The following is a 25,846-nucleotide window of genomic DNA, read 5'->3' as shown; positions in this document are numbered from 1 at the left end:
GTTAGCTTAGTCATGCTATTACCGTCGCGGATAACACCAGCAAACGTTGTATAGTCTGAATCTGGCTGCATCTCGGGGAGTGCTATTGAAAATGCCCGGCGTGACTTGCTCAGTCATGGGGGGCTGATGTGTATCAGACGGGAATAACATTCACCGGAAGGATGGGTGAGATGGTCGGTGGGAGGGGCGGTTACGATTCGGAAAACAATGATCCTAGAAAAGCAGGGGTGAACGCCTGAAGGCTTTCAATATAAGAATCTATGTCAGAAAAATGAATTGTTGAGGTGGGGTCTCCGTATGAACTCCTTCAGCAGCCTTCAGAACCCTGACAGGGAGGATAGATGCAATGTGTGTTGGTATCAGGATGAAGAAGGGCGAAGAGGATGCAGGCAGGGCGTAGGCCTTCTTATACACGGACCGTGTGACAAGACAAAGTTCGTGATCCGGCCCCTTGCTAAGCCAACGCACACTGCACCCAATAAGACCTTGCTCCCCTCCCCTTTCACTGATTTTCTCTACACGGCGTCTCAGTGATGACGCAACAATATCACCTCAAATCCGCCCGTCGATAAGGGAAAAGCCAATCATGACCGCGCTTGCCATCGTTCCCGGGCGGCACCGCGGGTAGACTTGCCCAAGCGATGCCGTCGAGCCAGTCCCCACGCTCTCGGTTATTCATGAGGGTGTATTAAGAGGTAGTATCAGCAGGAGGGGGGAAGTGGTGATATCGCTCATCACGTCACAGAAACGCCCAACTCCAAGCCTTATCTTCTTAGCCTGTTGTTTCATGGCATCTCACACCTGACAATATCACTTCGATGGGTGAGCCCAAGCGGTGAGAGTAGCCCATTAGTCATCTCTGCTAGAAAGTCAAACATTCGGTGCAAGAGATATTCCGAGAGTGGCAAGATAGTGGCGGGGAGGGGCGGGGATGGGGGGGGGCTCAAGGAACTACCAATGCCTAGACAAAGGCATTGGCCTGAAATCTGCTTTCCGGTTCTTCTGCCTTGTGGAAGAGTCACTAGTATCCCGCTTGACTCATTTACCCTTACCCCCTTTCCTTCGCCGTACCGTCCTGCCCGGAGGAGGGGAGGACCCGGATGATGATCGAGATCAGCCCGGACTCGAACTCCCAGAGGGATTTTATGAAGAGAGAGTCTCGACCATTATCATGACTAGGGACAGGCATTCTCGTTCAAGGCTTGCACCATACGCTATGACGTTCAGGGAAGTGATCGATCTTCCTGATGTGCAAACCGCTACGAGAGACTGTTGTCAGGAGCGACAGTACCGAGAGGCAGATCCTGAGGTACGAAGGTTGAGGGTGTTTAAACCAGTAGACCACGTAAATATAGTGCAATGCGCTGACAGAATGAATACTAGGTTGCTTTCATGTAATGACTGCCCGGACGCCTGCGCTTTGTGGGCTTGCAGGCCGCCCTGTTTGCCCCGAGTGTCCGGATAAGTTACCCACGGAGCATAACATAGTTGGTTGCCCGGGATAACGAGCAGAGGATATCAAAGGTAATGTTGAGGAAATCAATCCGTGCTATAAGGAGGAGATTCAGTTGCATTATTAGAGTAGGGAGTCATATAGCATGCAGACTGGAGTCTGTTTGATTGCCTAATCAGCTTACATAATCCCTCTCGGTTGTGAATATCCGATATATGCCCGGCTCTAACACATTTCTTTGTGTATAAAAGGTTAGTATATGTGATTGTGTAGCAAGTAATAAGTGCATGCCCTCGAGAGGGGGGTCTCAGCGCGCCCGTGCTAAGCTCCTTCAAAAGCCCGCAGGTTGGTCGCTCTCCATTGTCAAAGGGACCAGAGGGGGTGATGGGTGGGAACTGTGTATTTCACATCATCAAGAATATCTTCTTCAATACCAAGAAGAAGCGGAATAAGCCCAGAAGAAACACCAACACCGTTGAGGCTGTTGAAGAGCAACATGTTGATGCAGATTAGGAATCTGCTGCCAATCTTGCTGCTCGGGAAAAGTCTTTCCTCAATAACCTTCGCCGTGGTGAAGATGTTGATATAGATGCTCACTCGGTCACTAACGAGAAGGATTCCCGTAGCTTTATAGTTTTCTTCAAGTCGGTCCTTTACTCCCAGACTCAGAGAGCGTTTTTGAAGGCCTGGATACAGCTGTCTCAATATTTCCATGACCAGCAGAGGACCCTTCCCTAAATACAGGATCAGCGGATTCCCCTCCGCGAGCAGTGGGCTCATTGTTATACCAAGCGATATCGCAACTTCGGTGGAAGAGTCGCTTAAACAACAGAATCAACCAATCACGCGATCAAAAGCCACCTCATTAACGGTCGAAACGACCTCGCTAGCTTCGTTCACGCCATCAAAGAATGGTGAAGGAGCAGTTCAGCATCTTCACCAGCAAGTTGACTAACAACGAGACTCGCGTTCGCCACGAATTTCTTGAAAAAGAGTATCTTGGTGAACTGCCGAGGAATATATTGCTTAAGGGACGTCTCCTCATCCAGGATGAGTATCGCCACTACCAGGGTAGCATCCCCAGAGACAACCGACTTGCAAAGAGACCACTAGGGGATTGCGATGCAGACTGTACGGTATCCTTGCAGCTGGGCGTTCCTTGTCGTCATGTCATCGCCGATCGAATTTCGAAGGAGACTCTCAGTCTCAGTGATATACATCATTACTGGGATCTTCAACGGCCTTTGATAAGTCTTTTGATGATAGTTGTTTCAATGAGAATCTTTCTGATACTGTTTTTATAGGGAGAGGATAATCCTTACCTGCGCATCAAGAATCCCAAGATGGCTACCAAGCTGAAGTGGTGGCCGAGTAACAGGAAGCTCGGACTTCCCACCGGAGTAATTGTCATCCCCACGATATCTCGACACTACTAAGAAAAAGAAAGAAAAATATTGCCAGGACCTCCAAGATCACAAAACAAAATGATCACCGAAGCCGTCAACCGCAAGAAGGTGACTGGGAAGATCACCAAGAAGAAGGAGCCAGGTCTAGTTAAAGGGAGTGGTCCCCGTCTCGCTCCCTCGGTCAGGTGCCGCCTCTCACAGTGGGAGATGGAACCAGAATCTGAAGACGATAGCGTTCTTTAGGATGGCTTCTACTTCCTTGACACCGGCTTTCTGCCTCCGGTCTAGACCGTTCGTGATAATGAGACCGTTGGGAACAGTGGCAAGGAAGATGGAAATGGTCTTGAGGAGCCTGAGACTGAAGAGTCTAGAGTCATTCTGAGGGTCCCTCCAAGAAAGAGGGCCGGTCTCATGATCGCCTCAGAGTCAACACCCAAGCGTACCAAGAAGGCTGCGCCCACCGTCACCACCACAACTGAAAGACAGGAGCCTTATACCGTCTTGGCGATGGCTTCAACGATGTCATCAGAGACTAGCTCCCAGAGGGTCACTCGCCGTGGGCGTGTGGTTAGACCTTCCAAGAAGGTAACTGAGGCAGTCAACTAACCCACTTGATTTGCGCGCAAATATTGAAAGATTCCGAAAACGGCGTTTTCCGCAATTGTTGTACGATTGAGAGCGTTGTTGTTGATACATACTAAAAAAAGCGTAGGAATTTGAGGGCACTGCAAAAAAAGGTTATACATTATACAACGGTCAGGATAAACACTTGATTTACGTAGACTTAATAGTGTATTTATTTGGCTGTAAAACTTGGTCTTTTTTATGCAGTGGTGGAAAAGATGTATTGAAAATTGCGCGTTTTGTGGTGGTGACCCAGGGTTCTATGAAGAGGGTGCAGGAATATGGAAAAGGGGGTGCAAGTCTAAGAGGGTCGGGGGGTGGTAGGTGTAAAGAAAAAAGGGTGCAAAAATAAAGTAGGTCATCATAAGTCAACACATGTCTACAATGTGGAGCAATACTGAAAACCATTTCTTGCTTTATCCGGAGTCGAATTATTCAAAAGTAAGGAGAATATTATACCCCGAAGCAAAAACATAACTTGTACGTGACAGACGTCCTCTTGATATCTCTGCTTGAGCCCATACATCCCTAGATCAACCGGAATAACAGAAATTTGTCGTCAGGGTCAAGGAAAGTGATATCAAGATATTAATACATACTATCTCACATCAACCAAAACACCGGTGGGTTGGGGACATTCTGGTGAGGTCCTTCCAAGGCGGCTGAACCCGCATTCGCCACTTCTTCAAAGCTCACTTCATTTTACATGTCCGCTTCATGCTGATCGGTGGTTTTGAAATTGGCAGGCGGTTGACAGCCCGGCGCATGGTTGGGAGCCGGTGAAGACGGCTGCGGCAATCGCCTGTCCAGCCATAGCTTATTGTCTACATGCATATAGCGGTTCACCATTCCCAGGACTGTTGGATCGGCTGCTCCGCACGTCTTCCTGCCCTCGACACCGTCTAGTCCCGAGAATACGGAGTTTAGCGGAGTTTGGAGCACTTCGTAGCTCTTGCCTCCTCCTTACTCCTCTCCGTCATGCATCTCCTAAAGCTATTGCATAGAATCTGCCTTGCGATCCCTCGAGGTTGCTCGTTCCTTACGGCCTCGCCCACCTGACTGCTAAAGCGCGAGTCCTCTCTCTCGTATGTGGTAGGCTATTTCCCTCTCCGTTGCCTCTTTTCCCGCCGCCGTCACACTAACTCGGACGTCTCGGGTCCCAGGTCAATACTCCTGAGTCTATCCCTGGAGGTAGCGTGTAAGCTCGCGCTGCAACACCCATCGTGTTCCCCATCTATCTGTGAGACGACATTGGTTGGATTCTTTACGAGATCCTGCGGCTTCCAAAAAGTGGTCAGCACGGCAACCTCGTCACCTCCATGCCAATTGTAACGCCCCCATGAAAGGGCGGAGTCTCCTGGTAGGCAGGTCATCCTAACAAAGCCAAGGGAAAATTCTTCCCAAGCAGGTAGAGCGACCTTAGATCGAATGTGTGTTTAAATTCATGCTCTTAGCTCTGGCATCAGGGCTCAGAAGTCTGGCAACCACAGTCGTTCGGCATTCTCTTTCTTTAGGTCACCCCTTTCTTAACTAGACGGTTTATCAACTTGGCTACTTGAGGCCTAATTTGCCGCCGTACCAGTCCTTGTCCCTTCGGCATTAAGGCAAGACTCTCCTGAAGCCGGGTTAGGCGCGCCAATCCACCTTACTGCCGTAATAAACTAGGGAACCCCTTTTTTTCTAGAGCATCTAGAGGGTTCTTTAACGCTAAGAATATAATACAGGGCGTGTTTTCGCTATTCCAGCTTTTAAGAAATCAAGAAAATGGCATTAGGGATGCTAACATCAAACACGCAAAAACTTACGTCTTACAACAGAAGTAAGACAACGGGAAAAATAACTCAGGCGTGATACTTATGGGCCACGAAATCATTCAACTAAGGAATTGTAATTCCAATTTTAACTTTAGGCAAGTCTAACCTGAGTGGCAGAATGGGCCTAGCATCGCTACCATTAACACACCCCCAGCAGAGGGTAGCACACCCCGTATACAGGCCAAAGCCGGTGCGGCGCTAGCCCACTCACGAAGAAGGCAATTCTCAAAATCGACATTCGAAACAGAAACTTGACTGTTTCCAACCCGCGCGGTGTGGTATCAACGCCCCAAAAATGCCTGTACCGAAAAAGAAGAAATATCCCAAACCTTTCTACAAAGTAAAAGAAAAAAAAAAGAAAAGAAAAAACCAAACTTTGTCAAACGCCAGATGATCATGCCACATTAGTTTGAGACAAAAACAACAACAACCGCTGCCACCTCTTCTTCTCTTTCTCCCCGACACGCCAAATCCTCGAGCCCCAACCTCGGGCTCTGCGCACACCTTTCCGAACCCTCTTCACTCCCCCAACCCCCCCATCAACCCCCCCCTCACCTTGAAATTCACCACCCCCCCCACCCCAAAAGCCGGCACGATCCTGCACACCCTCGCCGCCGTGCTCACCCCCCAATTCCTCACCACCAACCTCACCCTCTCCCCCACCCCCACTCCCGGCCTGTTGTAAATGTCCAGCCCCCAAAGGTGCACCGGCGTGCTGAAAACCTGCACCGCCGCCGGCGCGGCAAACTGCGCCATCGTCGCCCCCGTCGGCCCCGACCTCCTCCACCCCTCGCTCAGCCTCTCCTGTATCCTCGGCCCCAGCAGCCCCGGCACATTAAAAGACGCGAAAATCGTCATGCAATCCCTCATCGCAAACAGTGCGTACGACGGGAGGGTGACAGGGCGGGTGATGCCCGGGGGACCAAACAGGCGGACAAAAACTTGGTCTTTGTAGATGCAGATTCCTATGTTTGCTGTGGAGGAGGCGATGAACTTTTCTGGGCCGGAGGAGACGTATGTGGGGGGCAGGGATTGCGTTGTTGAGAGGTAGGTGTCTAGGGTGTTGGCTGTGAGGTAGGTGCCGCCGTAGAGAGCGAAGATGAGGCCGAAGGGTTTGGAGAGGAACATTGTTTTGGGGGAGGTGAGGAAGGTGGTGAGAGAGGTGCGGAGGGAGGTTAGGAGGGGGGAGCGGCCTGAGGCGTTTTCCATTATTGATCTGGAGGATGTTAGTGATCTAGAGGGTGAGATAACGGGGGAAAAAGGGGGGGAGAAATACCGGTCAATGACTGAGATGATGGGTGCTACGAGGACGGCTGCTGAGGCGGCAGAGATGAGGTCGGCGCCGAGGCGGAAGGGGAGGTTTTTGGTGTTCCATTTTGTGGTTTGCTCGCTTGGGGGGACGGCACTGGTGGTGGTGGTGGTAGTTTTGGCGTCCATGATTGCCGTGGTTGTGGTGGTGAGGGGTGAAGTTGCGACTGCAAGAATCTGATGAGGCGGTTTGAGAGTTTCCAAGCCGCCGTTTATTCCACTCTCCTTCATCTCACAATTCTACTTGAGTGAGATGGTCTTGTAGGAGTGGCACGCCAATTGATGTCTGGAAACACATACACACCGAAGAAGAGAGTGACTGAGGGGCTGCTGTGAGAGTGACAAACAGAGCCCGCCTTTATCCGCGAAAGAAAACAAAAAAATAATGCTGGTTTTTGCTGCGGAGACGGGGTCTGCCAAGCTTCCAAAAAGGTGCCAAAAAATTGTCGGGATCCAGAGTGGAATTTATTTGTCCGGTTGAGCAGGGAAGAGGGTGAAGATGAGTAATGAGGAGGAAGAAAAGACGTGATCAAATTGAAGAGAGACAACGAGCCCCTTCACAGTCGGGGCTTGGTGATTCGGTATCAAAAGCAAACGCGTCGAAAGCGAATGGCTCCAGAACGTGGGTGGAAGAGAGGCGGGATATCACATACACACAAAGTTCAGCTCGCCGGCTTTTTAATAACGCTTCTTGGTCATGGGCTGCATCAGTCACAGGTGAAATGGCTCTGGGAGATAAAAGAGATGGTAAATCCAAAAATCCATCGGGCAGAGCTACCCCGTCAAGCTCTCAGCAGCAGCTGTTTGATGAGTGACACAACCTGCCCACCCGGCTTCCCTATCAATGCGTTGCACCGACACACGGCAGAGCAACGGCCGAGTCCACTCCTCGATGCCGAGATCGGAGTCGGCTGGTTCATGCGCCTTAGCGCCGACGCAATCCCCAGAAGATCCCCGGTACTTCCGAGCTTCTGGGCACATGTCAGCTCTGCCAGTTGCTGTGGCTGGGCGGCTGGGGAAGTTGGGGGAGACCCACAGTTGACCTCCCGTCTTTCGTGGGGTAATTATGCCACTGTGGCTTGACTTCCATTCCATCCCGTCCACAAACCTCTGGACCGCCCGACACAATGATCCAGGGCCGGCGCATCGTGCGAACCTTCTTCGCCGTCGTCTTCTTCCTCCTCGTCGTCGGCCTCTTCCGCCCATTTGACTCCCCCATCCGCCCCCCACCGCAGCCATCGAGGCCTGATGGCAAAATCCGCTTCAAACCCAGCAGCTTCGACTGGACCACGGTTCGCCAACGATATCCTGCGAAGCTGATCCATTCTCTTCCCACGAGCTCACCGAAGCAGTTCCCACCTGTCCAGCACCATTTCCGCGATTATACACACGATGCGACGACCGTAAAGCGACAGGAAGCGGTGCGCAATGCCTTCGAGAAGAGTTGGAAGAGCTACAGGAAGCACGCATGGCTTCGTGACGAACTGGCGCCGGTTAGTGGAGAAGGCAAGACGACATTTGGCGGGTGGGCTGCGACACTGGTGGACGCGCTGGATACACTCTGGATAATGGGCCTTCACGATGAGTTCCTGTCCGCTGCAACAGCAGCAGCCCAGCTGGACTGGGCAGACACGACCGTCACCAGCGCCAATCTGTTCGAGACCACGATCCGACACCTCGGCGGCTTGCTCAGCGCCTACGACCTGAGTGGAGAAAGGGCCCTCTTGGAGAAGGCTACAGAGCTGGGAAACATGCTCTACATGGCTTTTGACACACCCAACCGTATGCCGGGCTTCTGGCTCAACTTCAAGGACGCCAAGCGGGGCACCCAAGTTGCCGGAACGAACGATCCCTCTGCTTGTCCGGCCTCCTTGAGTCTCGAATTTACGCGACTGTCGCAGCTCACCGGAGATCCCAAGTTCTACGATGCCGTCAGCCGAGTCACCGACCTCCTCGAGCGCACCCAGTCCTCGTCCAAACTGCCCGGCATGTGGCCCAAGCTGATCAACTTTCGCGAGGGGACGCTAAACCACGAGTCAGGCTTCACGCTCGGCGCCCTTGCAGACTCGTTGTACGAGTACTTGCCCAAGATGGCCATTTTGCTTGGCGGCCAGGAACCGCGCTACGAAAAGATGCACCGCGCCGCCATGGAGGTTGTGGTGGAACACCTGGTTTTCCGACCCATGATACCGGCCGAGGACAATCCTCACGATATCCTTTTTGTGGGCGATGCGTTTGTGCGATCTGACAAGATTGATCACGTCCCCGAAAGTCAGCATTTGTCCTGTTTTGTGGGTGGCATGTTTGGGCTTGGGGGCAAGGTCTTCAACCTCCCAGAGCACGTCGACATCGGTGGGCGCATCGCGCGTGGTTGTGGATGGGCGTACGACGCTTTCCCGACAGGTTTGATGCCCGAGATCTTTGGCCTTGTGCGCTGCGGCTCAGTGAAGGAGCCATGTGTGTGGGACGAGGAGAAGTGGGAGAAGGAGGGTGCCCGGGGCTTGAAGAAGGGCTTCTCCAACGCGCGCGACCCGAGGTACATTCTGAGGCCGGAAGCCATCGAGAGTGTGTTCTTGCTATACCGCATGACGGGCAAGGAGGAGCTGAGGGAGGTGGCGTGGCGTATGTTTGAGAGCGTGATGAAGTCCACCGAGACGAAGCTGGCGTACTCGGCTATTGCTGATGTGACTGTGAAGGGCGAGACACGAAGGCTGGACTCGATGGAGAGCTTTTTTTTGGCGGAGACGCTCAAGTACTTTTACTTGATGTTTTCGCCTCCGGACATCATCAGCCTTGATGAGTTTGTCTTTAATACGGAGGCACATCCGTTCCGTCGGCCGAAGTAGGAGCCATGAAGGTATGCGTTGGTTTGGAAAGTCATTGCAGTGCTAGTTGGATAAATGCCAGTTGACCGTACCGTTCACACTCACTCTGCTGGGCCAAGACTGCCCAATCAAGTGGGCCAAATCATCAGGCGCGGGACGTCGGTTCGTGGGGAGGACGTTCAGACGGCCGGGCCGGGCGAGAGTCTTTAAACAACGATCTTGGAATCAGAACCTGGAAAAACCAGGCTAGTTAGCAATGGAGGTCCCGTGGGTGACGGACAGGGGTGAGTGTTGGTGACCATGCACCCTCACCACAAAACAATTGATACACACAAGTAGGTTGGCCCATTTGATGATGTAAACCATACATCGAGACTAAATTAATGGGCCTTGTAAACGTCTTTAAAGGCCTTTTAATTATCTTTAAAGGCCTATTGATTGTATTTGAAAGCCTAGTGGTCATTTTTCCAGGTGCAGTTCGCAGTATATGGCGCTGTGTCTGAAGCAGTGTTGCCGCGGGGACGAAGAGCTTTGGGCTGACAAGCTGTCGTTGAACCCGGTATGCACCCATGATGGTTGTGTTGGTACAATCTGATATCATGATGCAGGAATTGCCGCAGTGCTGGAGGCAATGGCAACTCCATTTTGATCGTATCTAGCTACTGCTTTTGGAATGTGTGGCTACTGCTTAGATGATGTTAGGCCGCTGTTTTTCTTGCTTTACTCTTCTTTTATCCTCGATCTATCGCTTCTTGTTCCGATTGTCTACCATGTAGTTTTCTACAACAACAAGATCATTTCTTGTTGTCGGCGCATCCCGTGGGCCGGTCAGAACGACAGCTTTGGCCTTGGCAATTATACCTACTTGAAGTACATGGATTGGACGAGTGCCCAGTCCGGACTGTGTGGCTCAGCCTTGATAGTAGCTAATATTGCCAATGAGATGAGATCGTCTTGGCAGATCTGGTGAGATGAGACGGCAAGCTAGGTGTAAGCCCGGTAGTTTAGATAAGCGCCATCGTTTTGTAAGCGCTCGAGTGGCGGTACTTGGGTGGGGGTTTTGGCTTTGTAGATACCTGGGTAGTCAAACTGAAACCTGAAAAGCTGTAGACACTTTAGATGAAGCTATGTCTACTTTACAAAGACATCGGGCCGAAAAGTTCAAAATAAACATCCATGCCTTCCTCTTCCTTCGTACACATCAGTAACACCAGATCGTTTTCAATCTATTTCTCACAACGGGATTTTGGTCTGTAATTTCAACCAATTGCCTGCCTTCTGTGATTTGTGCCATATGCATTAGCTGTCTGTTCGTAAAACGAAGGAACATGGGCGAAGTGACTCACAGACATATATTTGCCTCTCGGTGCTCTTCTTCTTGCTAGTCAAGTATGTAGCCAATGGCTGTATTAGTCTGCTAAGTGTTCGTCTAATACCGCGCAAAGCGTATTGTGGCCGCCTTTTCCAACTTGTCTAACCTCGCCTCCAACTTCTTGATCCTGCCCTTCATCTCGCGGTTTTTCTTCACCGAATACTTCAACTGACGTTCGGTCACACGGGCCTGACGCTGTCTCTTGGTGTATCTCTTCCCGGAAATTTCTTGGGCTTTCTGGAGGGCGGGGGTCGGAGCGGCATCGGCAGGAGTCTGGGTGAATGTCGAAGGTAGTAGCAGCGGCAGCAGCAGCGCGTTTTTCACGGCGCTTCCGAAATCTTCTGGCGGCTATTGAAAGGGCACCTCCCTCTCCAGCACCAGCTTTTCCGCGGTTTGAGGTCATCTTGACAGGCGGTATTGTTTGAAAAGGTCGCAAATTGGGACGGGAGTCGTTCCAACTTATCACAACAAATGGTTTGCTGCTGTGAGTACCAGAAAAATGCCGTTGCTGCAGTGAGGTGGGGGCCGTCCGTTACTTCTTCCTTCCCATTTTTAACTATGGAATATGACGGAGGTCTCTGAAAACTGAGATGTCTATGACTCGGTCCCACATCTACTGTTGCTCCAGGTTTCTCTGAGCTTGCAACACATTCACTTGCCCAGGCCCCACCACAAGTGAATAAGGATCACAGCCAGCCAACAGTGATGGCTACTTGCCCCGAGAGATTTGCAGGCGCGCACAGACACACAACCCACAGGTATATATATTCAGGCCACCTCTTCGAATTTCTCCCCAAACCGATCCCTTTGCCTTTCCATTCTTCCTTCTCACTCTTAACCCAGGTGTTCACCAGTAATCGACCTTGGGTCTTTCATATCCCAGATTCCCATCATCTCTATATATTTTCATGCCAATCTTTTCGATCACTTCATCCTCCCGTCAACAACAATGGCTGAGATCCAACCCAGCACCACTGACCAGGTGGTAAGTCTTCCCCTTTGCCCCCTTGCCCAGTTCTTTGCCCAACCAGCCTCATATGGAAAGATCATCTCTCCATTCTCCTCATCTCTTTGATCTCCGCCACTTTTGCGATGGCGTCTCGTTTGAGCGTCTCGGTTGCCGAGGACACATCGTCTTGCGTGGCTTCTTCAGCGCAATACCGGCATGGGCTTGCAGGACTTGAATGCGGTTGATGGGACCAGCCTCAGCAACCAAGTTCCGAGGTGACTCAACTGGCCTAACCTCACATACGGTAGTGGCGTGAAGTCCCAGGGAGGGTTGCTTAACCGGTGTCGTTTCGGATTTGTCTGCGTTCTCGAAAAGGCGTAGCGGCCGGGGTCAGCGTCAAGCACTGCCTTGGCATGGGTGGCAATTTGCGATGTGACTTACCAGTTTGTTGTCTTGTACACTTTCGCTGACGGGAGGACAGGTTGTTGATGTCAGGGTTGCTGAGAGAACTGCCAGGGTTCAAACTCTCAGTATTCATGATCACCAATCCTCTGTAGTTTGATGTTCCTTTTGGGTCTGCCTTTATCTTCATGTTCACGCTAGGTCGTTTTGATTCGTCCCACCGTACTCTTGATACCACTTCCACAACCAGAAACTGACTCGGTGTTCTTGCAGCCGCACGACAACGCTAATCCCACCGCGAACCAGCTCACCAAAATGACGGAGGATTTGCATCGCGATATTACCGAACGACTCCGCTGTCTCGAACTCCAGATCCGGATCACAAGCCATATGTTCATTGGAGTGGCACAGAATGCAGGGGATGACCCCACCAATCTCGTCAAATTTGTATGTTATTTCTGCACCTACCTGGTCTAGCCTGGGACACGCTGACGCCGTATAGAAAGACGAGATGCTTGGGAAGTTGCAGGGGATGAGAAATGAGGAGGAACGTCTGGCCCGGGAGAGGCTAGCTGCGGTCAAACAAAGAGTGCCATCTTCTGGTAATTCTGATTAAATACAGTCTTTGTCTTTTTGAAAGCACATGGCATATATTGCTAGCATAGTGCTGATTGTTTTGGTTTTCCAATGATGCCCAGTCGATTTCTTGTCGTTCTGGCAGAAACCTTGATGGAAGTATGCGTCTCGTAATCACGATTATTAAATGGATGTTGAATGGTCCTGTCATGATATGATGAGCTGATGCTGAACCTTTTCGACCTTCCCACGCCATTATGTGGAGATGTGGAGACCTACAACTCTACACTGTAGTCTTTTCGGTTTCTGCTCACCACTCGGCGTCTATCTCTTCGACTTCCAGATATCAGTAAAGACAGAAAGACTGAGGCAAATAAAACTGTGACCAGGGTCTGTGGTAGTCATCTCTGTATCCTCGCGGCGAGGTTGTCTTTGTCCAGACAGCTACAGGCCTTTCCCAAGATGCTAGAGCTCGGGAGAGTTGCCAGTTTTGGTGCCGTCCTGATGACTATTACCTTCAAGACAACAGAGGATTCCGACAATATCATCTTTCTTCTATTCCTGGAAGACAGTGTGGAGGTTCTTAGATTTGAGGGCATGGCGACGGAGTTTTGCTGAGACTGAGACTAGGGACGTGAAAGTGAAGAGAGTTGGGAGAAAAGGAAATATCTTGGGATAGTAAGCTGAGGATAAGATCAAGGCTAGTTGAAGTCGACTGGGAGTTCTTGTTTTTAGCTCAGACTTCAGCAAACATTTGAGAGAGTGGCAATCTATGCCACTTGCGGATAGCTGGGACTGGAGAAATGGGGCAAAATCTTTGTAAATCTGTGTAAACTCAAACAAGAATTTCTTACACGATAGCCACAGTGAGAAATTTGAGAAGAAAAGAAAATGTCACAGCATGAGGCTGGCTGGATGAAGAAGGGAATAAGATAGCAACGATAATGCGGGATATGTGTCTGCTTTCTGTGGACATTGGTGATATTGACTTCTGAGTGTGTCAAGTAACGCTTTGTGTCCACAAAATCCAAGTCTAGAAAATAAAAACTCAGAGAACCATGCAAGATTTGCAAGTGTGTAAACAAAACCAATGTTGCGCGATATGCCAGTCGGAGCTCGGCCATGGCACCGCTGTCCAAATATGGGTGTCCTTTGGGAAAGGTGGAGATGGGTGGAGGAAAGCCGGATTTGGTAACGGGTAGGGGTGGATTAACGTCATGCATCCGTGAGAAAGAAGATCAACATGTTGTGTATAAGGGCGGAATATTTGTAGGAGAAATTCTCTTTAAATGTGCGCCCACAAGACGCCGTATCCCTTCATTCCGATGAACTTTGATCATCACGCCCAAACCATATTTTCAACACCTAGTCTCTTCGTTAGATCGTTCTTCAGGCTTTATTCTACATGATTTGAAAAGGTGCTGCTGTCTCGAGCATTTCTTTTGGAGTTTTGACCGACTTGGGGTTATAATGGTCTGTTTGATGGATGTATTAAGGGGATAGTAACAAAGATGATTCCACATATAAGGGCGCGATCTTTTGGCCCAAAATTCCTACTGAATCTATCCATTCTGAACTATTCAGAAATGTAATCTTTTTTCCCTGAAATAATTCAGCAGCTATTTTACTTTCAGTCTAGATATATTCAGACCATTTTCGCTGTGAATCGGTTCAGACGGGGCTTTCTAAACGCACCCACAGCGCCCACAGCGCCCATTAAACCCACCACACTTACTAGGTAGGGCCTTACAGGGCCTTATTTACACTTCAGCCACCACCACTAGCTACTACGTAAAAGATTACGGCTTCTAGATAGCCTTTCTGAACAGGTGGATCAACTGCTGGCAAGCTGCGCGTTCCCAAACGATGGTATCGCAGATCGCAAGCCCGAAGTCTTGGAAGATGTGCCCCGCTTCATTTTTCGTTCCCTTGTCCCCAAGAAAAGATACCATAGACCCTCCATCCCAAATAAACCATCTCCAAAATCACATCCGACTCACTGCTTGTCGTTACCCTCAGCAGCCGTTCTCTGAACATCTCTCAATTCACCCTCCGCCCTCTCACGGTCCTCTCGGAGCTGCAAGATGCGTCTGCTCGCCCAGGCATGCCGGACGATCAGCCCCTGCAGTAGATTAGCCTTTAAAGAAGGGAAATCCAGTTGATGGGCAGGTAAAAGAAGAACGTACGCACCTCTTGATCCCAATTCTCGGTATTTTGTCCATTGAGACACAGTTGCAGAAAAAAGAAGCTCCTGTCGAGAGATCTTTGAGCCTCATCTATTTTCTTGTCGATCCGCTCTAGCTAATTTAAGGCTACTCTTCCGCCAACTGGGAGAGTTTCAGAGGTGGAACCCATTGATTGATCTAGGTTTGTTCTTTGGGGTGTCGATTTGGCTGAGGATGCCTGTGGATGGATGTAAGGGTCGAACTATGGGTTTGGATTTGATCAGGTCGTGTTGGTGACTGGAAAAGAGAATTTAAGATGTCGAAAGAGAAAGTTTTACGGCTGGACAAAAATGATTTATTGCCCTTGTGCCGTAAGGTTTTCTCAGACTGGATGTGGTCGTCTCCATGGCGCCACTCTACCCATATTTGAATACCTGACCAAGTCAATGTGATGCCACCGCAATCGAGCCGTTGAAAACTGTTGACGTTTTCTATGGAGTTTCGTTTCATCGGGGGCCACCGCCGGTCATAGCAACTTTGAGAGTGTCCTGACGGCGGTCATCATGCCTGCCACGCCTTTTTCCCTGGTGCAATTCCAGGACAAGCATTGGCCTAACCACAACCCTATGCTTCCCCTCTAAACAGCTGGACATCACACACCCCTTCAAAATCTCGTTCGTGGTAATATGACCTACATCTGAAATAAAATGCCCACAAATTTTTCTTATGCTGCACAACCTTACTGCGCTTCCCAAACAGAATGATCACAATACCTGTTTGACTTTTCCTCCCTCAAGCCTCCCAAAGATAACACGGGGAGTCAAACCTGACGCACAAACCCCATCCCGAGTATCATCCACGACACATCCCTGCAAGTCACGCATCAATATCTGCAAGAGTTTAAATGGTTTGATGTTGGATGCGGGGCAGGATGGCCAATGAGATAAGATAAGATGGCTCTCGTGTTGTCTCATCCCACTGCCCTTACGATTTATCTCATCTTACCGGTTTATAAGACCTCCGGTGGCTCTTCCGGCCTAAGACCTCGGTAGCGTTATTGGCCACAGAGCCGCAACCCTCACCCTCACGCTCACCCAAGCCACCGACCTCACCCTTACCTAGCTACCAACCTTACTGGGAACCCACACAACGTTCCCATGAGGAAAAATCCAAACATTATTATGTTTTTGGTGGCCAAAAAAGCCTCTAGAAAACCCTTAGAAAGATAACTTTCGTCCCATGAGACGTAAGATGAGACGGGGGGTTCGTTTTGGCTTATTTGTCTCCTACGATCTCGTGTTATAAGATGAGATGAGACCATCTCATCGCATCGACCACACCGGATGTGGGCTAAAGCTCGATGCGATAGCGAGAAGTGACACGGTATGTCATGTAGAGTGAAACATGTTAGTGAGTCACCATATGCGGAGCTAGCAAGCCAGACAGTGGAATTAACTAGTACCACCAAGCCATCAACCTTATCTAACAAAGGAAGCCATCCAAGCAGGATACCATGACAGATATATCCCCGCCAAGCCCACCAAACCACCCCGCCCTTTACATTAAACACCACCCTGTTTGGACACCCCCCTCCCCCCCCCCCATTCGACTGGAAAATTGTGAAAGAACTCCCAACCCTCCCGTACGAGTCGGCAAGGAAGAACTCTTGCAAGCCCACAAGTCCATTTTTTTAAGCCAAACGTACCATAACCACACCATCCCCAAACACCCACCACAAATGATCGAATGGCATATCGCTCAAGCGAACCAGCTGGTGGTGAGGGCATCACTGGCTCTCATCTGCTTTGTGAACGCTTCAACCTCAGTTCAGTTCCACCTCTGCCCGACGAGGGAACAAGTTCATAAGGGATGCCTTCTTGAACCCGCACCGCCTATCACCATCTGCCAGCATGGAGAGTCGACCCGTTAGGCAAAAGTGATATTTTGTCGAGGTGAAGGGGCAGGAAAAGCAAAGATGCTGGAGCTAAGTGCAGGCAAAGCAAAGGTGACAACAAATGGATGAGGTCGGGAGAAAATTCCTGTTTTCTTTGGTGGAGTGGAAGAGGGAGGTAATTTGTGTTGGCGGCGGAGAGGTGGCGGCCGGGAGAGCTTTGTTCGCCTGCCGGCTTTTCGGCCGGGTTTTTTGGCTGCCTGGGCATGTGGGGCCGAGGAATGGTGTCGTTTGGTGACCCACAACTCCGGGGATGTGGGGCCGAGAAGTGGCGACATGCGGAGCAGGGCGGGACCGGGCACCGGTTTGATGCCATTTTGCTGATGGTCGCTAGTGGACTCTTTGTCATGACGAGAGAGGTTCAATACTTTGAAGGAAAATTTGTTTTCGTTTTCATATCACGCTCGGAGAATGGCATAGAAAGACTTGTTAAATTGACCGTAGTATCACGCCAGAAGGCTGTATAGCAGGCTGGCAAAGTGCAAAGTGCACAAATAAACACAATACTCCGCTCTTCCCTTAACCCCCTTTTACTCAACTTTGATTAGTCATCGGAGACAGGAGGCGGTGCCGGAGTCCTCGGAGCAGCGACAATCCCCTTGTACTCCTTCAACCACTCATTCCAGGGTCTACCTCCGGAGGTCTGGAGGTAGAGCTGATGCTTCTCGTAAGAGGCATTACTTCCCCCGGTCTGGGCAAAGTTCTTCCATGGCTGTTTCTGTTCCTCTGGTGACCGAGGGCTTGGTGTTAGCGTTGAGAAGCAGCGGTGCAGTGACAAGGAGGCAATGGGAGAATACCTGTGGCGATGAAGCCCATGTTGAATTGGCTGTTGGTATACGGATTTGAGAAGCTGTAGTCTGGCTTTGGCGATAGAGATGTTTAATGCATCGGTTCATGCGAGCAGAAGGAGGAGAAAGGAGGGCACTAAATCTCACAACCTGGTGTCTATAAATTTACAGATCAACCCCCTCCAAAGCCCGCATAAAGTCTTCACATGTCGTCCTTTGAGCAATCCTTCACTCCAGTGACAGTAGTTGGGAACCCCAAAGCGGGGAACGCACACATGTCAGGCTGCGACCTCACACAACTCGCCGATCAACACTGCTCACCGGCTGCACCACCATGCTGTCTCGTGAGCGATTTTTTCATTAGAAGGGTGTGTCCGGCAGTGCTATGATTTGCCGTCTTCAGAGCCTTGTCTTGATGGTTGGTGATGACGACAATCTTGCAGTCTAGCGTCAAAGACCAGTAGGCCCAAGGATTATAAGAGATATATTTAACGAGGGATACCTGCAGCATCGGTGAAGGGTGCAGCAACGCCAAGAAACTCCCTACAGGGGGAAACCTGCCTGGAAGCCAATGAGAGTTGCATGGGCTATCTTCCTGACACCACTCGGTTGAAACCACGACGGCTTGGCACCCGGTTATTGAACAAGTGTGGGATTATCCAACGAGAACGCCATCAATAGCTTCCTCCACGGAGGGCTGCCGAAGGCTTTAGGTAATATGCGGCTCTGCTTGGTAGTTGGGTCTTTGTGCTGTTTCGTTTATCGAATCGTTGATGCGTTGGTGGTTATCATCATTCTCAACACAATCTTCTAGAGATTGATGTTTTGCTATACAACATGGAGACAGCAATAGCAACAGTGTTCTACCTTGACAAGTCACCATACAAAAACGAAAAGCCGTATTTCTGCTGCCTCCCACCGGAGCTTTTGCAAGGAAATTCTTCAACTAATCACGTCCATATCCCAGCCGATATCACCGTCACCAACATCAGAAGCGAGGTAGCAACATTCAGCCTCGACGAAAATGGCTTCGAGGTGGCGGAACAGACCCTGGATGACCAGTTCAATTATGAGAGCGTGAAGTCCGGCAGCGAGATCGAGCAGCGCTACATTCAGGAAATGGAAGCGTTTCTGACAGAAAGATTCGAGGCCAAGAAAGTCGTCGTCTTTGATGTAGAGGTACGTGTTGGACGCAGTGTCTTCTGTCAGCAGTTCAGCACATCCTGATCAACCCAAGACTCGGAAGAGGAACCGCGAATTTCCGGGCAACATCGGGCAGAAGTCAAGCTTGGAGCAGCCTGTCCGTGGTGTCCATGTTGGTGAGTGATAGTTGGATGATCTCCAGAGGTGGAGCTAATCCTCTGGGCAGACTCCTCTCCAGCCAGCGCAATCGAGAGAGCTGTGTACATTGTCCGGCAACATAACCTCGACGAGCAATTGCTTTCTGGGAGGATGCAGATCATAAAGTCAGGTGCCTCACTCCTGATCATGCCATCCATTGGTGCTGACCTATCTCCAACTCGAAGCTCATGGCGGCCGTTCTTCTCTGACCTCGAGGACTGGCCGTTGGGGTTGTGCGATGCCAGAACCATTGACATCGAGGAAGATATAATACCTTCCGATACGGTATTTCCGAACAACGTCGCGGAAACGCTACAAGTCCACCGATCCTCGGCCCATAAATGGTACTTTCTTGACAAACAGTCGCAGAATGAGCTGCTGCTATTCAAGATCTTCGATTCGGATGATACCAGCTCCAGAGGTAAGTAAGGATGGATGTTTCAGTAACCAACGATTGGCCACTGATCATATCGGCCAGTTTGTCCACACGCCGCAATCCAACCCAACCTTCGAGGATATGGGGCTGCACGACCAAGAGAGAGTATTGAGACGCGGGCCATGATATTTTATGGATGAAAAACGATCATCCTACTGCGTTGCCATTCAGTCATAATACTCACAGCAATGAGGTTGCTGCGATAGTCGTTAATCTCGTTAATGTCGGCGGCCAATCCCAAAAAGAAGTGAAACGTCACCTTCTCCACTATCCCTGTCCCATCTAGCAAACGGCGAATAAGAGACTTTGCATGCTCGTCCCAGTGTTTGACAGGTGGTATATGAATAGAACTAGACACCACATGAAGATGCTAGCCGTTCCCAAGAATCGTTTCCACGGCCCATTTCCACCAACTCCCCGGAGAATCAGCATCTCCCATTGAAGCCGACCTGCGGAATCCCAAATCATCCCGTTTTGTATAGCCCTCTGCGAGGCAGTGTAAGTAATCCGATCAGCCCTGGTTAAGATTATAAAGGAGCACACCTTTCAACAGAATCCCGCACTGATCCAAGTACGTGCGCTCGGTGTCCCCGAAGCCTTCCCATGCTCTAGCACCGGGCTTCAAGAATGGATCACGACCATTGATTGCGGAAAAGTAAGAAGCAATTCTCTTGGAGGAATAGCTTCGAAGCCCTCCAAACGTTGACCAGGGGCACTCGATGGGCTTCTCCTAATCTGGGTTAGCAGGTTGTCATCCTCAAGTGGTGTTAGTAGAGAAGCTGAACGAGAAGTCGAATACTTACGAGCCCTGGGAAATGACTGTAAAAGCTCATCTCGAGATTCTCACTGAGGATGACTTGGAAGATGAAGGTCACTAGAAAGATCTCAAACCAGTCCTCCTTTTTCCTAGCATAAATCTTCTTGGTGAAGGCGTGGATGACGGACTTCTCCAGGAAGCGCAAGTGATCTTTCAGTATGTCGTTGAGAGTCTCTGCTTCAGCAAGTGACCTTGGTGTTGAAACAGGCAACGCTCGCCACGGCGCGTCCATCCATGCTACTCTGTAGTTCTCAGTCACTGTATCAACCTGTACCCAGTAGGTCCGGCGTAGGAATCTTGCGGCAAAGATGTACAAAGCATGCCGTAACATTGTCTTTGGACACAAGGGGAATTACTGTCAGCTTCTGCGTAACCGCACATACTTCGGTGCGGATAGCTTACACGTGTCTTCGACCCTGTTGGCCTGCTATACTTCTCAGCTACCTTCAGAGTAGTAGCAATGAAGTTGTTGTTTGTGCCCAGCGTCTCGATGATGGATGCCAAGTGCAACTCCAAGTATCGGGCGAGAACACTACTCTTGCTCAAGTCCTCTGAAGTTGGTGCATGTTTGGGTGGCAAGTTCCCTTTCCCGATTGGCATCGTTCAGAAGATTTGGGGCAAATCGCTGGAACGTACCAAACTCATGAACCGCGAACGTATCAGCGACCGTCAGTGGGCAGTTTTGACTTAGTTGTGATTCCAGTGGATTGGTATCGATGATACTCGCGCTGCGCCGTGGCAGATCCGATTCGCTGCTCTGCTCGTAATAATAAACGAAAAGACCGATTTGAGTGCCTAGAGGATTAGCGATCGATCAAGAGCGTAGGTGCACAAATACTCACGCCGCCTATAAAGCTCAATATCGTCTAGTGTTGCTGGCTGACATGGCACACGTAGTATCGATCTCTCATTCTGCAATACTCTGACGCATCGTAGGCATGGTGTGCCATCGCTACACTGCAAACGTGTGAGCAAAAATGGAGGCGGGAGTGTTTGTACTGGTATGTGTACAGACCTTTTCCTTCATTACTCGGCATAGTAAGCAAGTGCTCTCCTTCTTGATTTGACTAGTGGCTTGTCGTTCGGCATTCGCTTTGCGCTTAGGAACACGGCTGTGAGGCATGGCACTTGGGAGAGGATCTGAAGTTGGAACAGAAGCAGGACATGGAAACAGAGCAGGATAGGAGCTTATTGTCGGTACGCCGCTGGCTTTCGAGACTTTTTGCGTGCCATTGGACTGGGGTTGGTTATCGACTCGCTGTCGTTTCTGATTGAAATCGCGTGAACTGCTATCTTGACTGCTTGGTATTTGGGATTCGATATCCAAGGCCTTCAACCTTATGTCCTTCTCCAGTTCGGCAAGCCGCGCTCCATCCCACAGCGATGCCGGCAATGACTCAGGGTTGCTGGTAATGACCAGGATATGCGAATGACTGAAACCCGGAGGAGCCACCAGAAGTCTGGGTCTAGAAGTGGAAGGGATGCCACGGTCTCTCTGAGGTGCCGAGAGGCTTGTAGCAGGTTCCGATAAAGCATCTGGCGACTGTGCTAGTGTAGAAGGGCTTGATGGTATCTGCGGCTGCGCGGAAAGGGCGTCGAGAGTGGCTGAGTCCTGGTCCGACTGACGCTCATTGTTCTGGGAACATATCAGGTGTTGGGAATCGTTAGAGTCTGAGGGGATGCCCAGGGTCGCTTCAATGAGCTGCGGCGACATTCTCTGAAGGTTTCTGTTCCCTTGGTAGAACATGCTGAAAACTTCCTCGAGGTCATACCGATCGGGGTCTTCTTCGGGAAGGAAGACCGTTCCACTACCTGGGATATCCAATTGGAGGCCCATACAAGGGATGAAGTTGTCATGGGTATGAGTCTCATTTGGGACCAGATACCGTGGCTCGGATTCACGCCGCTGTTCGGGGACCGATATATAAGTGTTTGCGTTATTCATGCCCAAGGAAATCGCAAATGGATTGGAGACGGCACCCGAATAATTTACTGCAGGTAATAGAAAGTTGTGGGAACGGAGTGATTCTACCCAGCCTTGGTTCGGAACCGGATGTTCGGGAAGCGGTGAGGGTGATGAAGCGATGTTGATAGGAAATGCCAATCCGCTAATTGGCACATTCGTGGCGTCGCTTGTGGCGTGAATAGGCGGGAAATCATATTCGTAAGAAGCATGATTTGAATCGAAAGCTACCCCTTCATCTTGAACATCACATGGGAGGTAAGGGAACGGGTCACCCTCGAAGGGGATCTGTGGTGCATCGCTGGGTCCCCAAAAATCACGCATGGGAAGCGGCCCGTAACAGTGGTTCATCGGTGGAATGGGATCGTCTTATTCCCTGTCTGGAGATTCGTCACAACCCGCGTAGGGTGGGGTTGTCCGGAGAAGAGAAACATTTGGATTACATACCCTAAGTCTGTCATCGAGAAGTGGTCGGCGGTCTTATATTTCGGCAACCTTGGCCTATTAATTCCAATCGGACAGACACTCTTCATTTTGTGCGATGAAGAAATCCTTTCCAGCGATGGTTTGTGTGCCACAAGTTGGAAGCGGGCAACTGCAGTGCAACTACGAGATAAGCAATCGCGGGATGTGCCCTCCGACTGCTTTGGCCGGTGTGGCACATGCTCCAGAGCCTTGCCAGCATGCCTGTGTATCCACATGTTTAATGAGCTCTGTGTGCGGAATACAAAGATTAAAAGCAAGAAGAACAAGGCCCCGCTACCTCAAAAATGCGGAGGTGGCATCCATTCTGCCCTACTCCAAGCCAACAGCGTTGCTGCAGCATGTTCAACCCCGCCAAAGTATAAGATGTATCAGCCAAACCAAACCTCAAGTCGGGAAACCACATTGAGGTACTTGACTTGGGACACACCTCTCTCAGATCAGCATGAGAAAGCCGTTCAGAAAATCAGAGACCCCACCAAATGGCCAGCCCAAGAAAAGCATTTTGTAGCTGGCCTTAGTATTCTCACAACATTCATGGCTGCATATTCCATCTCCGCATACGTTTCTGGGGTTAGCTCCATCGCCGCCGAATATGGGTCATCTCGCACTGTAGTCCTTGTCGGCATGCCTACGTTTCAAACAGCCTTTGCTGCAGCGCCAATGGTTCTGGCTCCTTTCAGCGAATTTGTTGGCCGGAAACCTGTCTTCTTGAGTACATATGGACTCTACATCCGTAGGTACCTAACGGACCCATCCCCCGGGTGACGGTTGTGACGCTAATGCACGTCGATGGGATGTCAGTTTGTACCCTGCTTATTCCTCTTGTCAACAATCTTTCGGGACTCCTGATTACCAGGTTCTTTCAAGGTGTTGGTGCCAGCACATTCAGCACCATGGTTGGAGGCATTATCGCAGACATTTACCAGCCCCACGAGCGTGGTATGCCAATGTCGTTGTTCGCAACAGCATCCTTCTCAGGCGGAATAGGTCAGCTGGCGTCAAACTTCGTAGTTGAACCCTTGGGTTGGCGCTGGATCTACTGGCACCAGCTGATTGCCAACGCCCTTCTCATGGCCCTGATTTTCTTTTTCTTTCAGGAATGCCGCGGACCACTGCTCTTGAGTAGAAGGGCAAAGATCCTCAATTCGGCTGACTTGGCCCCGTGCAATGAAAAACTGTCGACACCTCGCATCACTTGGAAGGTGAAAGAGGAAGAAGAGCGTGCCACCCTGAAGCAAATGATTCGAATCAGTCTAACCAGACCGTTTTGTAAGTTGGCTCTGTCCGGAATAGTATCTCGGAACCTAATCGGAGACTTGACAGACCTACTCTTTACTGAGCCAGTCGTATTCTGGTTCAGTATGTGGATCTCTTTCAGCTGGGCGCTGCTCTTCATGTGAGAAGCCAGTAATGATACCAGGCAGCTGGCTGACACTGCTGACGACTGGATTATAGGTTCTATGTGTCAGTGCCTCTCACATTTGAAACGACATATTCGTTCACACCGCGACAGGCTGGCCTTGTAATGCTGGCAACCGTCGTCGGTGCGGGTCTCGGAAATCTTTGTTACCCTTTCCAAGAACGGCTCTACCGCAAATATGTCACTGAACAACCCAGGTTCAGTCTTCTCCGTCAGTTCAGAAAAAGGCCAGATTCTTCTGGCTTGTGCAGCGACTGGAACCCAGAAGCTAGATTGTATACAGCATGCCTTCTGAGTGTTGCAATGTCCATCGGAATGTTCATGTACGCAGAACTGCTGAACTTTCAGCCTCTCGCAATGCCCGCTGACCTCCTCGCTAGGTACGGGTCACTCATGATGCCAGATATTCACTGGATATTTGCAGTTCTTTCCGTCACTGTCGTCACGTTCGGGTCTTATTCGATTTACCTCGCCGTCTTTACCTATTTCGCTGATGTGTAAGTCGTGCCGCAATCGGCTTTGCCAGACCGCATGCTAACACTAAAGAAAAACCATCAAGCTATGCCACATATGCCAGTTCGGCCATGGCGGCCCAGAGCTTCTGCAGAAATGCTGTGGCAGGGGCTCTACCATTGGGCGTGACTCCAAGTAAGACAGTTCTTGCCGCAATTCTTTGTGTGTGAAACTAACAGGAAGATGAAGTGTTCACTAACCTCGGTTTTATGGAGGCTTCCCTCCTCTTGGGTGGATTTGGACTGTTGATGAGGTGAGCCCATGACCAAAGATGGGGGTCGTAATGACTGACACATGCCGCTTGGAAAGCGTGGTACCGCTGGTTCTGGTTGTTCTAGGTCCAGAGATTCGAGCGAGGAGCAAGTTTGCAAAGGTAAGGCGATCCAGAAGCAAAGGGTTGGGCATGGTTCATACTCACTGACTAACCACCACCAGTCCCTCCATTGAACTCTCTTATTTAGGACGGTATGAGTACGTTAGGATGGTAGTGTGGCCGGGGGCAGAGGTTTGAAGCGTGAAGAAGGAAGGGAAGACGGGAGGGGCAGACATTGCAGATTTTATCACGAAATCGATCTACTGTGAAGGCCTGCTTTGATGTTTCTGACGCATGCTTTCCATATGCAGCATCATGGACGTTACTTGCCATTTACGAGCCCAGAAACCGGGCGTATGAACGGCTGCCTAAAATAGATTGAGTATTCTTCTCCCTCGCTGGCAGGAAGTACCGTTAGTCAAACCTGCCATCGGAGGACGCCTACTCCCGACGCGGCATTGATATGCAACACGAGCCACGACCGGCGAATTCTGTGGCTTTTCTCTTCAACGGCCCGCCACAACCGGCAAAAGTCGTGGCGCTTTCCTCAGCACCCAGCCAAAACCGGTGAACAGCGTGGCTTACTCAACGACCTCTGCTCCAGAAACTCTCGTGTGTCACCCCAAACCAAACATACCGGCAACCAAGTTTCTGATATCTTGTCAAGAGCCTGAGCAAGGGCAATGATAGGTTTTAAACATGTCCAAAGTGAAGAACCATGAGGCTTTATGGGCATCTGTTGCATATGGAGAACAGAGGGCAGGTAGGAGTCATTGACAGTAGGGCAGGCAGGGCAATGAAAGACGTCTATATATACGATGGTTGTCGCCACTGTAATTCCAAATGTCGACCTCCTTGAAGCCTTGACAAGCATTTCCCCGGGAACTTCCCCAGACACAAAAGTTTGCGCCACCCTCAGCTGCC

At 50.3% G+C, this 25,846-nt stretch overlaps 7 protein-coding genes across 7 annotated transcripts; 4 read left to right on the top strand and 3 right to left on the bottom strand.

The window, feature by feature from the left end:
- Window positions 1-5,816: 5,816 nt before the first annotated feature.
- On the bottom strand, window positions 5,817-7,393 carry QC761_600600 (uncharacterized protein; the record flags this gene model as incomplete). Its single annotated transcript, XM_062880520.1, has 2 exons — window positions 6,574-7,393; window positions 5,817-6,513 (listed from the first exon to the last, which is right to left on the bottom strand). The coding sequence occupies exons 1-2, from the start codon at window positions 6,834-6,836 to the stop codon at window positions 5,817-5,819; spliced, it is 960 nt and encodes a 319-aa protein (XP_062729652.1). The 5' UTR covers window positions 6,837-7,393.
- Window positions 7,394-7,732: 339 nt separating this feature from the next.
- Window positions 7,733-9,451, top strand: QC761_0094390 (uncharacterized protein; the record flags this gene model as incomplete). Its single annotated transcript, XM_062873004.1, has 1 exon — window positions 7,733-9,451. The coding sequence occupies one exon, from the start codon at window positions 7,733-7,735 to the stop codon at window positions 9,449-9,451; it is 1,719 nt and encodes a 572-aa protein (XP_062729651.1).
- Window positions 9,452-11,408: 1,957 nt separating this feature from the next.
- QC761_0094380 (uncharacterized protein) lies at window positions 11,409-12,897 on the top strand. Its single transcript, XM_062873003.1, has 5 exons — window positions 11,409-11,560; window positions 11,646-11,787; window positions 12,233-12,304; window positions 12,427-12,600; window positions 12,656-12,897. The coding sequence occupies exons 1-5, from the start codon at window positions 11,508-11,510 to the stop codon at window positions 12,767-12,769; spliced, it is 555 nt and encodes a 184-aa protein (XP_062729650.1). The 5' UTR covers window positions 11,409-11,507; the 3' UTR covers window positions 12,770-12,897.
- A 4,466-nt stretch (window positions 12,898-17,363) lies between these two features.
- QC761_0094370 (uncharacterized protein) lies at window positions 17,364-17,661 on the bottom strand (the record flags this gene model as incomplete). The annotated part of the gene is made up of 2 exons (XM_062873002.1): window positions 17,364-17,571; window positions 17,643-17,661. 2 exons carry the CDS (start codon window positions 17,659-17,661, stop codon window positions 17,390-17,392), a joined length of 201 nt encoding a protein of 66 aa, XP_062729649.1. The 3' UTR covers window positions 17,364-17,389.
- An 809-nt stretch (window positions 17,662-18,470) lies between these two features.
- Window positions 18,471-19,403, top strand: QC761_600618 (uncharacterized protein; the record flags this gene model as incomplete). Its single annotated transcript, XM_062880521.1, has 3 exons — window positions 18,471-18,812; window positions 18,871-18,952; window positions 19,015-19,403. 3 exons carry the CDS (start codon window positions 18,471-18,473, stop codon window positions 19,401-19,403), a joined length of 813 nt encoding a protein of 270 aa, XP_062729648.1.
- Window positions 19,404-19,780: 377 nt separating this feature from the next.
- Window positions 19,781-22,782, bottom strand: QC761_600620 (uncharacterized protein; the record flags this gene model as incomplete). Its single annotated transcript, XM_062880522.1, has 8 exons — window positions 22,638-22,782; window positions 21,243-22,558; window positions 21,070-21,184; window positions 20,864-21,022; window positions 20,630-20,811; window positions 20,214-20,561; window positions 19,954-20,140; window positions 19,781-19,896 (listed from the first exon to the last, which is right to left on the bottom strand). Exons 2-8 carry the CDS (start codon window positions 22,539-22,541, stop codon window positions 19,781-19,783), a joined length of 2,406 nt encoding a protein of 801 aa, XP_062729647.1. The 5' UTR covers window positions 22,542-22,558; window positions 22,638-22,782.
- Window positions 22,783-22,889: 107 nt separating this feature from the next.
- QC761_600630 (uncharacterized protein) lies at window positions 22,890-25,056 on the top strand (the record flags this gene model as incomplete). Its single annotated transcript, XM_062880523.1, has 9 exons — window positions 22,890-23,409; window positions 23,478-23,945; window positions 24,000-24,072; window positions 24,132-24,419; window positions 24,477-24,593; window positions 24,656-24,744; window positions 24,799-24,862; window positions 24,919-24,982; window positions 25,045-25,056. The coding sequence occupies 9 exons, from the start codon at window positions 22,890-22,892 to the stop codon at window positions 25,054-25,056; spliced, it is 1,695 nt and encodes a 564-aa protein (XP_062729646.1).
- Between the last annotated feature and the right edge of the window lie 790 nt (window positions 25,057-25,846).

This window comes from Podospora bellae-mahoneyi, chromosome 6 (assembly GCF_035222275.1).
Source record: "Podospora bellae-mahoneyi strain CBS 112042 chromosome 6, whole genome shotgun sequence".
Lineage (NCBI taxonomy): Eukaryota > Fungi > Ascomycota > Sordariomycetes > Sordariales > Podosporaceae > Podospora > Podospora bellae-mahoneyi.
The sequence above is the reverse complement of the archived record's forward strand: the minus strand, read 5'-3'. Positions and strand labels throughout refer to the sequence as shown.